Raw genomic sequence first — 13,897 nt, forward strand, 5'->3', positions numbered from 1 at the left:
GCTCTATGATCTATGGCAGGGGTTTTCAACCTTTTTTTAAGGAGTGTACCCCCTTCTGGGTACACTTCTGGCAGAGTAAGGGAGAAAGGGAGGGAGTGGCAGCCAGACACGGAGCAGCTGGCAAGGGGGGCTTGCACGTGTTGACGGTGGCGGTGGCAGCGTGGGGTGGTGGATGGTGGCGGCAGCTTCCCCACCCCTCTCCCAGCGTCTGGCCAGCCGGGCAATGCCAGTGTGACCCACAGAGGTGAGCCGCTGCCCTCACCCTTCTCCCCCCTGCTGGCCCTGCTCCTGGGAGGTGGTGACATGGGGTGGTGGGTGGCGGTGCTCTGTCTCTGCCTGCCCACGCATACCCCCTAGCCCCTTTTCAAGGACTCCCAAGGGTATGTGTACCCCTGGTTGACAACCCTTGATCTATGGTACAGACAAAGCTTTTGATTTTGGTTTACAAGAACCTTTTGCTGAAAGACATTGTCCTTATGTATTTGCATCAGGAAGCATGCTAACCACTTTGGCTATCTCTAAAATGCTTTGTGTGTTTAGGATTCATGTGTTTTAAATGGTGAAACAAAACCACAAATCACCCTGTGGAACTTAGGGTGAAGTAACGTTACATTTATACCATACTAAGGCCACTTAAAATGCAAGTGTTTCATTAAACTCCTTAACTCATGCTAAATGTCCTCTGACACCGCATCCAGATGTGCAGACACGTGCAGTTTGTGGCGCTGCAAACCTCTTTGTGGCACCACAAACCACGTGCCTGGAATGTTAAAATGTGCCCAGCGCTGCATGTTTACAATGCAGGGGTAAATTTTGCTATTGGGAAATTCTAGTAGCAAAAAAAAAACTTTGCAAAAAAAGCACAGCACATGTAAGAGGCGTGTGTGCTGGCAAACACAGAGGCTTGATCCTCCTAAGAGGCACTCTGGCTGCTGATCAGAGTGCCTAAACTCCTTTAGTTGTCCCCCAGATCCTCTAGCACACCAGGAGCTAGGAGGAATGGGGAAAGAGCAGTTTCCCTGAAGTGGGGGAGTTTGCCCCACACCAAAGTGCGCATGCAGGTGTGTGCACTGCAGCAAAAAGCACTTTTCCACTGCAAGTGCATGCCCTTGTATGTGGGGACATGCCTTAAGTGTCTCAAAGTTATGCGTCTTCAGGTGAGAGTTAACTCTGGTCCATGCTACCTAGCTTGTATTAGGGTAACTTCAGTCTGTTCCACAGAGATAAAATATGTAATTGTTAGTCATCCAGCATCCCACGATGCACTGCTCTGGGCCACCCTTCTCCTCATGAGTGGGGATAGAGCTCAAATATTTTAGCTCCTAGCAATGCTCCTGCTCGCCAGCCCTCTAGTAGCAAATCAAAGCTGTACAGGCAAGAAACATTATTAACCTTTAACCTGGGACTTGCTCACAGCACATTCCAACTTTAACAGCACTTAATATTCCACAGATTTAGTTTGGTCTAAGTGTAACATGTAATTTCACCTGAAGTTCATTATGAATAGCAAACCCAGGCAGTAATAGGTGCAATGAAGAGTTTGTGTGTGATGTAAAGGCTAGAGTACAGAGCAGTTAGTGTTTCTTTGCCTGTGAACAACTGTGTAAAAATAGGCCTACAACTTTCATGTCCTGGTCTTTTCCTGATTTCAAAGGGAATTTCTACTTCCTGGAGGGAGCGCTTGATGCCCTGCTCTGTGGGAATAGCAGCGATGCTGGGTGAGTAAAGTTCTGCCTAAACTTGGGGTTCCTTGGGAAGGCAATAAAAATCAACCTCAGTCTGTGGAGCTACGTCCTATCATAGAAAGTAATGCCATCCAGACCAGTCATCAATAAATGATTGCTGTGAGTTTGAGGGGGTGGGGAGAGGGGTCCTGGACATGAACATTCATTTTATCTTGAACATTCGTTGCATCTTTGATTGCAGCTGGTCATGAATTTTCTGATTAAATTATTTGAAAGCAAACCTTTTCCTGAGAATATACTAGTTTCAATGTGTTTCAGAAAAGTTTCCATGATGGAATTTCTAGTCAAAACCAGAGAGATGGAGAGGGATGGGATGTGGCTGAATTGGGTTCAGATCCCTACACCAAAGAATATGCAATGCATGTGAAATGGAATGGCTCCAACAGGAGATACTGATAGACACCCATCCAGGAACAGCCAATAGCTTGCTGGCTGGGGATTAACTTGTGGGTATTCTTGAGGTTCAAATCCTTAGTCTGAATCAGACAGAGCAGGGTCTTTCACACTCAGGGCACATCTACACATGCACTTTAATGTGCATTAGCCTATTTTAATGCGCATTAAGGTGTCACGAAAGAAAAACCACACTCTTTCACTAATGAGCATTAAAATAGGCAAATGTGCCTTTTTCTAGTACTTCACAATGAAGGGTATTTGTACACATGCGTGTGCTGCACTGCTGGGTGCTTTTAAAAGTGCCCGGTGCAGCAGCGTGTGCATTTGTATAAATAGCAAAATGTGCATCAGTCCTGAGAAAATGGCAGCAGTGCACTTTTGAACTAAAACATATCAAAGGTGTTTTAGTTCCAAAGCGCACCACTGCCATTTTCTTAGCACTGACGCACATTTTGCCATTTATACAAATGCACGTGATGCAGTGCCAGACATGTCAGCTCACGTGCTCAGCACACACTGGATTTCCGGCGTGTTGGAGCAGATGTGGGTATGTGTATAAATGCCCAGAGGTACTAAATTTAATGCACATTAGCAAAAGTGCATTAACGAATGTGTAGATGCACCCTCAGTGTCCTAACCACCAGTCTGTTGGTTAATTTGTTTCCTGCCCAGACCTAATTTAGTCACAAACCTTTTGGGCATGAAGAGTTTTTTCTTTTGGTAGAAGTTCAAACCCTTCAGTGCTGAAGGATATACAGACAGATCCCTCTGGGTATCAGCCTCCCTCAGGCTAGTTACTCTCTCAGTGAAACGAGGAAATTACTTCCCCTTTGGGGAAGAAAGGGCATCCAACATGGTTGTACATTCGGGGGAAGTTCTGTGGGGAGTGCTGGGTGGCTGATCCCTGAGGACTCATTTGGGCTGATTCTACTCCTGAATCTTTAGTGCTACAGGGCAAAGAGCAGGGTTCTGGCTCTCCTACTTACCATCCTAGATTTCGTAGGGCAGTTCAGAAAATAACAGCTCAGATAGGGTGGGGGAAAGGTATTTTGGCCTCCTATTGCCTTTTAATTAGGGAGGTAAGTGAAATCCAGATGCCAGATAGTTATACAGGTGTAGTCTCTCCTTGATGCTCAGCCCTGAGCCTTTCCACAACACAGCTGGTGCCCTGGGTTGAGACTGGCACACTCCTGTCTTTCTTGGGACTTCAGTCAGGTGTAAATCCTGGCAAACCCATGCAATATATGCACGTGTGCTCTACCCACCACAGCCCAGCAGCCCCAGTTGTGTCAAGTTGCTACTTAGCTCCTCAGCACAGTCCTGAAACAGCCCAGATGAATCACCTGTCCCCCTGGCAAGCACTGAAGTTGAAGTTTCCAATGCTGAATGCCTATGGTTAGGGTCTGTAGATATATTTAGAGACCTAAGTGATGGCCTGCTTTTCATATTCTTCTGCAAATGTGGCCATTTATTCAGGTGCTTTAAAAAAAAAAAAAAAGAATTTTATGGCCCTGAATTTCACAAATGACTAGTGGGGTTTCTTTTTGGGGAGGGGAAAGAGGTCCCCAAATTGAGATGCCCAAAAAGCATTGAGAAAATTGAGCCCCTTTAGGGCATCTTAGGCTGGACACCCAAGTTCTGAGGCATCTGCAGCCATTAGCCATTTTGAAAATTCTTACCAGAAATCCTTCCTCCACCCTCCCAGGTATTTAAGGAAGGGGCCACATTGTCAAAAATGCTATTTCCCCCAGTAGCTCTCATCATAGTCAGTGGAAAGAGCTGGGGGTTCAACTGTGGTATAGCACCTAAGAACCTAATCATGAACTAACACCCTGTTGTGGCTAGACAAGTACACCTATACATGTGCTCCAGGGTGGAGGCATTTTAATTAGAGCAGATATCAGGAGCGGCTCTAATTAAAATGCTTGCAGCATCTCATGTATTCAGTGTCCCACATTTCAAAATGATGGTGGGGGTGCTTTAACTAAAGCTCGTTCAACAAGCTTTAGTTAACATGCCCCTACCACCATTTCGAAACACGAGGATGCTGAATACAGAAGATGCTGCAGCACGCTGGAGCATTCTGATTATAATGCTCCAGAAGACTCGATTAATCTGAGTCTAATCAGAATGTGTCAGAGCAAATGTAAAAGTGCCCTATATCAGGGCAAAACTGAATAGTAGCCCTGGCCTCAGACAGAATGCAGTCAAATAAAAAGACAGTAGGCAGACAGAGAAGTACAAGAAAATGGAAAGGAATAAGCGAACAGAACTGGTCAGGATGATAGCTCTGTAGACAAGAGGCTGATGGCAGTCATGTTTTTCATAGGCCTCACAGCAGTAGAGACAACTAAGGAGGGATTTTGCAGGGAATAATGAAGCAACTTTGTGTATGTTTATGGGGAAGTCCTCTCAACTCTGATGAGTATGACAGGTGAACACTGCCAGTGGAGAGTGGCCTTATGGCTATATCAGAGTTGGAAGTTGACATTTTTTTACAGTGAGCAAGAGAGATACAGGATGGCAGCTGCTTGTGAAACCTACCTAATAGGGCTGCGCAAAATTTTGCCAGCCATTTCGTTTCGACACTTTCAACTCATTTCGAGGTCGAGAAAGCAAAATCGAGACAAAACAAAGGCCGTCGAAATAGCCTCAAAGCAAAATGAGGCTAGTTGAAACTTTTTGACTGTAGCACTGGGGATGGGAAGTCAGTCCCTCTGGGTTGAATTCCCATCCCCTATGCTAGATTGTGCCTGGGGTGGGAGGCAGCCCAGCTGGGCTGCTGCCCCCAGCGCGATCTAGTGACCCTGTCACTGGTGTGATCTAGTGCTGGGGATGGGGAGGCAGCCCATCTGGGCTGACTTCCCATCCCCAGCGAAACTCGAAACAGCATTGAAATAGCCTTTCTGTTTCAATGGAACGGAACAGCTGAACGGAACGCTGTTCTGTGGAACCGTCAAAACTTGAGGCAAAACAGAATGGTGCCGTTTTGCACAGCCCTGCTACCTAAGCACCTAAAGAGGTCCTGGATCTCTAAACATAGACACACAATGTTGCTAGTCCACCAAGCTGTAAGATTTGGGGCATGCATGTGTGTGTGTGAGAAAGGAAACCTTGTCTCCTAATGTTTTAACATCAGCATGCTCCTTGGTCCTAGTATACACCTCAGTATCAGGCTTGTGCATCTCATAAGACTGGAGTGAAAACAAGGTCTTCACAATTTATACACATGCTAGCTTCTCTGTATCATGTGACCCATCAGGTTCTCACTACAGTATTGAATGAGAATCTAGTTCAGATTTGGTTTGCTTCTTGTTTTGAATCACCCCCTTGCAGGCCTCTTTGTTTCAGTGAAGGTTCGAAGCTGAAATAGAGCCTCACATCTCCAGTGTCTTAACATAAAGTTAGATTTACTTTAACCCCAGTGTGCCCTTCCTGGGAAAGGTATGGGGCAGCAGCATGCATTCAAGTATCTTCCCTTCTGTTCTCCTTCTGGCAGGAAGTGCCCTGAAGGCTATGAATGTATGAAAGCGGGAAGGAACCCAAACTATGGCTACACTAGTTATGACACATTTAGCTGGGCTTTCCTTGCTCTCTTCCGCCTCATGACTCAGGATTACTGGGAGAACCTCTTCCAGCTGGTAAGCTGTTTCTTTCCTTTTACTGTGCCTTCCCTTTAGCAGAGGGAATTGTCTGCATTAACTGGCACATGCCCCTCCAGATGTGTTGTGAGGGCTTCGAGTTGATGTTCACTGTGTGCGTATGTATGAATTTTATTTCCTTGCATGATGTCTTCCCTTTGCATGTAGTGGTGAAAGATTTATTTCACTCATAGTCTAGAAGATCAGAAAAATGCCTGTAACCACTAGATCTAAAGCATGTGAGAGCCTGTCCTTTTGCTTACAGGAATGCATGCAATATCATGCAGGTGGAAGCGACCACCCAGTCCCCTCTCTGGCAAATGCAATGCTGTGTAATTGTATATGGATGCGGGCCAGATACAACTGGTGCACATGCTGCAGTTGACAGCAGGGATAATCACAACCTACAAAATAAGACACATACATGATGGCATCTAGGACTAGAAGTTAGTCCTATGGTTGCAAAGACTGATTGGAGCTGTGGGAAGGAACTGGTAGGAATAGCAGGTTTCTTATCTTCTCTGTTAAAGCAACCACAAGAGGGCAACATCCCACAGGTAGGGATCTACCCTATTTTTGATATCGAGTTTTTCATGGAAACTACGAAAAAAAACCCTATTTCCATGAACCCCGTGAAAATACCGATAGCCATGATTTTGGCATGGAATCACTAAGAAAAAAAATTACTTAAATGAAAATGCTGGCTCCCCAGTGGGAGCCAGCAGTCCCCAGGGCTGCTGGAGCCCAGCCTTGCCACCCCCCCATCTTTCTCTGCTGATTGGCCAAGAGGGTTGCCCATCATATGGCCCTGCCCCTCTCTACCAATCAGCAGCAAGGGCATGACAAATGTATTAAACCTCCAGTTTGTAGCCAGACCCTATGATTGAGACCTCCATAGCTCAGAAGTATTTTGATCTGGAATTCAGCTCATTCTAATGACAGGAGTCTGCTATGAAATACAGATCAAAGTGCTGATTCACTGACCCTCAGGAGTGTGGCGATCTGCAATATTTATTTCAAGACCATGATCATGGATCTAATACTTTAATTATGGTGAAAGAGCCATGCAGTCCACTTCTGCCTATACTGAAACAGAATCCCTGCAGATTCTGCTGGTTGAGGCATAATCCACTTCTGTGGACTGCAATAGGAGAAGTTGGTGGTGAGAGCTAATCAGTAGCCTAGCTTTTCACTGAATAGCATGGATATGCATGACTCGCCCCCCCAGCCCTTCTCTGGGAAGAGGCACTTAGGCAACACAGCAATTTGAAAATAAATAGTTCCTTCCATAATGGAAACATGCCTCTTCTTTTTGTAGACTCTACGTGCAGCTGGGAAAACTTACATGATCTTCTTTGTTCTGATTATATTCCTTGGTTCCTTCTACCTCATCAACCTGATCCTGGCTGTGGTAGCCATGGCATATGCAGAGCAAAATGATGCTACTGCACTGGAAATACAGCAGAAGGAGGAGGAGTATCAGAAGCTTCTGGAACAGCTGAAAAAGCACCAGGAGGAACAAGCAAAAATGGTTAGTCAGCTGCTTGGATACTATGGGCATTGTCAACCTAAGAGGATGGGGAGGAAAGGGGGAAACAGAGGGAAGGAATCTGGGTCAGGATCTTGCACAGCCTGAATCACAGGCTGCAACACTGTCCTCTGCATCTTGCACAAAAATTCCAATGGATGTATTTTATTTTGCACATCCCTCTTTTGAAAAAACTGAAATTGTGGCAACCTAAACCAGGATTGGTGCCTGTACAGTTCCACACAAAGGCAACAATGCTACTTTTGGATTGGCAGCACTGCTTTGTTTCCCAGTCAGAAGCTATGTAGCTTGTAGGCCTGTGTGAAGTGGCTAGTATTTGTTTCGGATTTGGATTTGGCCAATTCGGGGGACAGCGATTCGATTTGGTAATTCGAATTTGGTGGGGAGGGTCGGGGTGGGGGCTGGCCCTGTCCACCCTATGGCACCCTCTGCCAGCCCCCACTTCCCTGCCCCTAGTACTTACCAGCTTGGAGTGGCTGCAGCTCCCTGCTGCAGCCACTGGGGACTGCCTGAATCATCAAAGTTCTCCGAATCTTTGCCAAAGATTTGGAGAGCTTTGAATCGATTTGGACCTTTAAATTGGTCCCCGGATTCAATTCGGATTCAGAGATTCGGCCACCAAATTGGGCCAAATCTCCTCCGAATCGATTCACCCCCTGAAGCTTCTCATGGCCCTAGTAACTGGCTGAGTGGGGAGTCGCACGAGAACCAGCGGGTTCTGTCCTCCATGCACTTCCTTGCTTTTAGTGTGACCTTCTAGCTCTAAAGGTTCTTGTGGCCTGGTCTAGACCAACCAACTGATTCAGCCCCTATTGTTATTTCTATTTGCATTCTTTTAATTATTTTTGTTAGTAAAAGTTGTGTCTAAGTGCAAGGCCCCTTTGAAAAAGCATAATTGTGCAACTAGGAGTTGTTTCAGTTCTCTAGCTGAACAGAAAATCTGAGACAAGAATTAATGTAGGGGAACCATCTAGCTACAGCTCCAGAGGTGTGGATTCAAGCCCTCCTCTTCTTTTCTCTTCCCTTCCACTGTCACCCCTCTCCCCTGCCCATTCTGCAGCTGCCATTCTAACTCTCTTGCTGTCACTCTGACTCAGTACTTTCCTCTGTGCCCATTAAACTCTTCCTCCTGTCCTCTATGTCCCCTTTCCCCTGCAACTCTTGTCTCCTGCCCTTCTTTCCCCCTTTCTTTCCATATTCATTCTTCACAGTGTCCTAAGCATACTCTGTCTAGCCCCATGAACCACACCGTGGACAGAATTTTGCTCATAGCTACTGCCTTACTATAAACAGCAGCATACTCATTTCCACCTGCTATATTGTACATCTGTGGTGCACAATCTCCAGCCCAAGGGCCAGATCCAAGTTGTGGAGCCATGTTATCAAGTCTGTGGGGCCTCCTCGTAGGTCTGGAAACTTGGCAGTGAGCGAGTGGTGGCAATTAGCACTGACACACTCCCCTGCCACTAAATTTCTAAGCACTGCAGACCAGATGACCAGCCCCAGCCAGGCTGATCCCACGTGCTGTATTGGCCTGTACTATTCTTCCACCCTATGGGGCTTAAAGGCTGGGCACCCACATTCTACAATATGGAAATGGTGGCCACCTTGCTGGCTCTGGCAGTACTGGAAGATGACAGCCATATGGAATAAAGGGAAACCAATTGAATTATGGCCTTTCATCATGTTATCACGCAATACATTTAACCCCTCTCTGCCCCCCATTTTATCTGGATGCTTATCACTAGTGTCTTTCAAGAGTTGGCAATACTACGAAAGCACAAATACCACCGCAAGGCCCAGGCATGTAGAGGGATCTTTCCTTTCTCCTTCTTTGGACAACTGATGTTTTCAGAATTACAGTACTAGTGGCTCTGAGTCATGAGTTAGCAATTTCTTGCACCATTTGAGCAGAGACAACTCTTTCTTACCAAAGTAGAAAAAGCCTCAAAGAATTCTATCTTGTTAGTAAGACAGGGCCTTCATTTCCTGAAACCACGTGAAGCAGCCTAATTGAGCTACATTTTGCAAGTGTCCGCCTTCCCTGCCCTCCCCAAACATATGTACATACATACACATTCTTGGTGCTGTAAATAGTTTGCGTTAACATTTGCTACAGCTGCTGTCAGTCTCTGGAGCTGCCTGATTTATATCCGCTTGCTCCTTTTCAGTCCCAACAGGTTATTTTAGCCTCTTTCCGGTCCTCAGAATTCTCTCCTAAACAGAGCGAGCCTGTAAAAATGTGGGCAAAAGCTTCTCCAGTGTCTGACACTCCTGCTTAGCTGATGTCTGCTCAAGGACCTTGTCATTTTTAACATCCTCTAATTAATCAGCATTTTGGCTGTTGCTGGCAGCTTCCAGATTCTTTCTTTTGATGCATCCCTACAAATATAATTTTTGTTTGGGCAAATGACCAACTTCCTCATTTATACAGACAGATGCAAAATAGCGGTTTAATATCACCTCCTTCTGCCTCTAATTTTCATCACTTGGAACAGGAATTCTGTTTTCAGCCCGTCTCCGGGTAAGGCATCTACATGGAAATGGTTTACTCTCACTCAGAGCCCTTTATGTTTGACCGTCTTAATTCTCTAAAGGGATAGTCCCAAGTTGCAAAGTTGTTTATATCTTAAGTGCCCCAGTTCTCAGAATAGACCAGTCTGAGGGATGTGGGGTGGACAGTGTAGCACAGGGTGGGCAATTATTTAGGTTGGCGGGCCACTTGCTGAGTTTTGGTGAGCTGTTAAGTGCTGTACACAAGGGCTGTGCAAGGCGTCGGACACAACTTCGGATCCAGGGAAGCTTTGGACGCTTCGGGGCCCAAAGCAGCACATCCAGGTTGAAGCGCTGGCCTTGTTTGGCTTCCCAAAGTGGTTCGGAGCCGCCTCGGAGATCTGACCATAGGGTATATGGGGAAACAATAAAATATCTATAACTTCGTTGTTTCTTGTCCGATTTGGATGCAATTTTCATGGGTGGTAGACTCTGTAGAGAGCATGAAGCCTGCCAAGTTTCAAGAAGATCAGTATAGGGGTTTGGGAGGAACTGCACCCCAAATTCTTTAAAGCAAAACTCATGTCACATCTAAGCGTTACAACATAGGGGGGTGAAAACTGCAGGGCTGGTAGCTCGTACTGAGGCCACAAAGCCTGCCAAGTTTCAAGAATATTGGTGCAGGGGTTTGGGGGGAACTGCACCTCAAGCTGTGGACAAGCAAAACTCGTGCCATGGGTGACACTGTGTATTAAGGCGCAGCAGAGTGACAGCTGCAGGGATGGTGGCTCCTGCTGCGGCCACGACGCCTGCCAGCTGTCAACGAGATTGGTGCAGGGGGGTTCTGAGGCCCTGCACCCCTCGCTGCTGACAGGCAAAACTCTTGCCATGGGTGGTTGTGGGACAGACTCTGTTGTGGGGCCTGGGAGACACTACTGCAGGCCTGGCTGCTAAGCTACTGTGTTACCAGTTACCAATCAATCATGATTCATTCAGGGACCAGCTCAATACACAGTACCTAGCTAATGTAGCCAGTTAATTGCCATCAATTAGCCAGGCTAAGGAGAGAAAAGAATCAATACAGACTATCAACTGCCCCAAGACAGATACAGTCAGTCCCACAAGCACCCATGTCACGAGTTTTGTCTGTCAGCAGCTAGGGGTGCAGGGCCCCAGAACCCCCCTGCACCGATCTCCTTGACAGCTGGCAGGCTTCGTGACCACAGCAGGGGCCACCATCTCTGCAGCTGTCACCCCGCTGCACCCTAACACACAAAGGGCCACCCATGTCACGAGTTTTGCTTGTCTGCAGCTTGAGGTGTAGTTCCTCCCAAACCTCTGCACTGATCTTCTTGAAACTTGGCAGGCTTTGTGGCCTCAGCAAGAGCTACCATTCCTGCAGTTTTGACCCCCCCTGTGGTGTAACACAGCCGTGACAGGCGTTTTGCTTTCAAGAATTTGGGGTACAGTTCCCCCAAAGCCCTGCACTGATCTTCTTGAAACTTGGCAGGTTTCATGCTCTCAGCAGAGACTACCATTCCTGCAAGTTTCATCCAAATCGGACAAAAAACAACAAAGTTATAGATATTTCATTGATTCCCCATTATACCCTATGGCCAGTGTGCCCACCTCGCCCCACATCTTAGTGTCATCAGCAAATTTGGACAGCGTGCTTTCTACCCCCTCGTCCAAGTCGCTGATGCAGATGTTAAACAGTGCAGGCCCGAGGACCGAGGTCTGGGGTACCCCACTGCTCACATCTCACCAGGATGAGTACAACCCATCCACCACTACTCTCTGGGTGCACCCCATCAGCCAATTTTTTACCTATCCAACTGTGTAGGCATCAATGCCACAGTCGCTTAATTTATTGATGAGGATGGGGTGAGAGACAGTGTCAAAGGCCTTCTTAAAGTCTAGAAAGACTACATCCACGGCAACACCATCATCCAGGGATTTAGTTACTCGGTCATAAAAGGCAATCAGGTTGGTCAGGCAGGACCTGCCTTTGATGAACCCATGCTGATTTGCCCCTGAGCATGATCTCCCCTGCTGGCCCCCCACAGATGTGCTCCTTGATGATTCTCTCCAAGATCTTCCCAAGCACTGAAGTGAGGCTTACAGGCATATAGTTACTTGGGTTCTCCTTCCTCCCCTTCTTGAAAATTGGGACCACAATAGCCAGAAGATCCCTAACTACAGTTGTGCTGACTGAAGGCTTAATAGAGCTATCGCCAAGATTGTCCCTGCCTCTGGTAGGTGGGATATCCCGGTCCCTGTTCCAGAAAACAGAGGCAAAGAAACTGTTAAAAATATCAGCTTTCTTGTCTGGCGTGGCCACAAGATTACCGTTTGCATCTTGCAGGGGCCCTACGTTGCCTGGTGCCCTCTTCTTGCTCCCAATGTACTTGAAAAAGGACTTTTTGTTTTCCTTAATCCTGGACGCTAGCCTGAGTTCCATCTCTGCCTTGTCCTTCCTAATAGCCCTCCTACACTCCCGGGCCGAGGAGGAGTACTCCCCCTTGGTGATAGTTCCTCCCTTCCACTGGTTGTACACCCCCCTTTTAGTCCTCAGGCATTCCTGTATGCCCTTGCTGAGCCAAGGGGGTTTCTGAGCACTCTTACCCCCCTTGCTTCTCTCAGGGACTGTTATCCTTTGGTCCTGGAGGATTGCCCCCTTAAAGTATGACCATCCCTCATGGACTCCCATCTCCTCTACCTTCTGGGCCCTCAGTGCCTCCCCCACTAGTCTCCTAAGCTCCTCCTAAGGTGGGAGTATGCAGAGCTCAGCCCCATTCGGAGGTCCACAGGGGCAGCTGTGGGCTATAGTGGATACAATTAATTGGCAGGTTGGATTCAGCCCACAGCCCATATTTTGCCTACCCCTGGTGTAGCAGGATGTTACCATGTGACCATATCTAGTCCACTGTGCAACATTAACCAATGAACCTTCCAAACCATCCTAATGAGGTGCCAAGTCTCATTACCTCCTTCATATGGATGGGAAAAGGAAGATACAGAAATATTAAAGCTGGAGTTTTTAAAGCAGTCTGAGGGTGTCAGGCACCTCAAGGCTACAGCCATTCAATGAGAATCAGGTACTTAAAACTCATCAGGTCATTTTTTAAAATATCAGTGCAGGCAGGTATTTACAGTCTTTGTTCCAGACTGTACTCAGGATCCCATTAAAATACATTGTCCTCTATTAAGCATGGCCCACTGGTCAGAATGGGGTAGACATATCCTTCTCTGCTAATCAAAAGAGATACAAGTTTATTATAGTTCTTACTTACAAAGCCTTCTTTCCTAGCAAATATGAGTATGTATAGCTTTCACTGAAGTCCTTGATAAATATGAATGAATAATGTTTTTTTGATTTGCAGGTGCTTGTTCAAAATCAAAAACAATTGTGTTTGTTCAATGTTAACACACTTTTTTGGATCTGAAAAAGTTGGGGAAAGCACTTTTTGTCAAACAAAATGTTTCTTTCAACTCAAAATGAAATGTTTCTTTCTGATTTCAGCTATATTCAATTTTTTCAGGGAAAATTCAGGGAAATTTCAAATAGAATCAAAAGCTTTCCAAACATAACATTTTGACTTTTGGGGATTTGGGGGTTTTTGGACAAACAGTTCTGTGAAACTGATATGAATTTGTGAAAGTATGTCATTAGAAAACTAGGAGATACTTTTATCTTGCAAGGGAAGTAAGATGCTTCAGTTAATTCTCAATAGCAGCTCTCTTTAATAGAACGGAATATTTTCTTTTCTTTTTTTATGATGCCATATTATGAGTCAATGGGCATGTCTACATGAGATGCTACACCGCCGTAGCAACGAGGTACATCACTGTAGCTCGTTGCTACAGCAATATAGCTTTGGTCCTGTGATGCTGACACTACTGTGCAGTAGTGTGCTTAAGCAAGTACTAAATGACTGCTGAGTAACAACTGTACAGTTCGGTGTATGTGTAGAGGCACCCACTGTTGGTAGTTTATATTATGCACTACCACTACTGACATGTCATTAGAATGTAAAATTAATATAAAAGTGAAAAAACATAATTTGAAACTT

The 13,897-nt window shown here is 46.1% G+C and overlaps 1 protein-coding gene across 1 annotated transcript in view; it reads left to right on the plus strand.

Moving 5' to 3' along the window:
- The window catches only part of SCN4A (sodium voltage-gated channel alpha subunit 4), a 117,124-nt gene that overhangs the window by 12,536 nt on the left and 90,691 nt on the right, over positions 1-13,897 (plus strand). Inside the window, exons 7-9 of the mRNA XM_019475818.2 lie at positions 1,655-1,718; positions 5,641-5,782; positions 7,101-7,313. Of these exons, the coding sequence (XP_019331363.1) occupies positions 1,655-1,718; positions 5,641-5,782; positions 7,101-7,313 (419 nt within the window). The remainder of the gene's footprint in view (positions 1-1,654; positions 1,719-5,640; positions 5,783-7,100; positions 7,314-13,897) is intronic.

Source organism: Alligator mississippiensis, chromosome 4, assembly GCF_030867095.1.
Source record: "Alligator mississippiensis isolate rAllMis1 chromosome 4, rAllMis1, whole genome shotgun sequence".
NCBI classification, from domain to species: domain Eukaryota; kingdom Metazoa; phylum Chordata; order Crocodylia; family Alligatoridae; genus Alligator; species Alligator mississippiensis.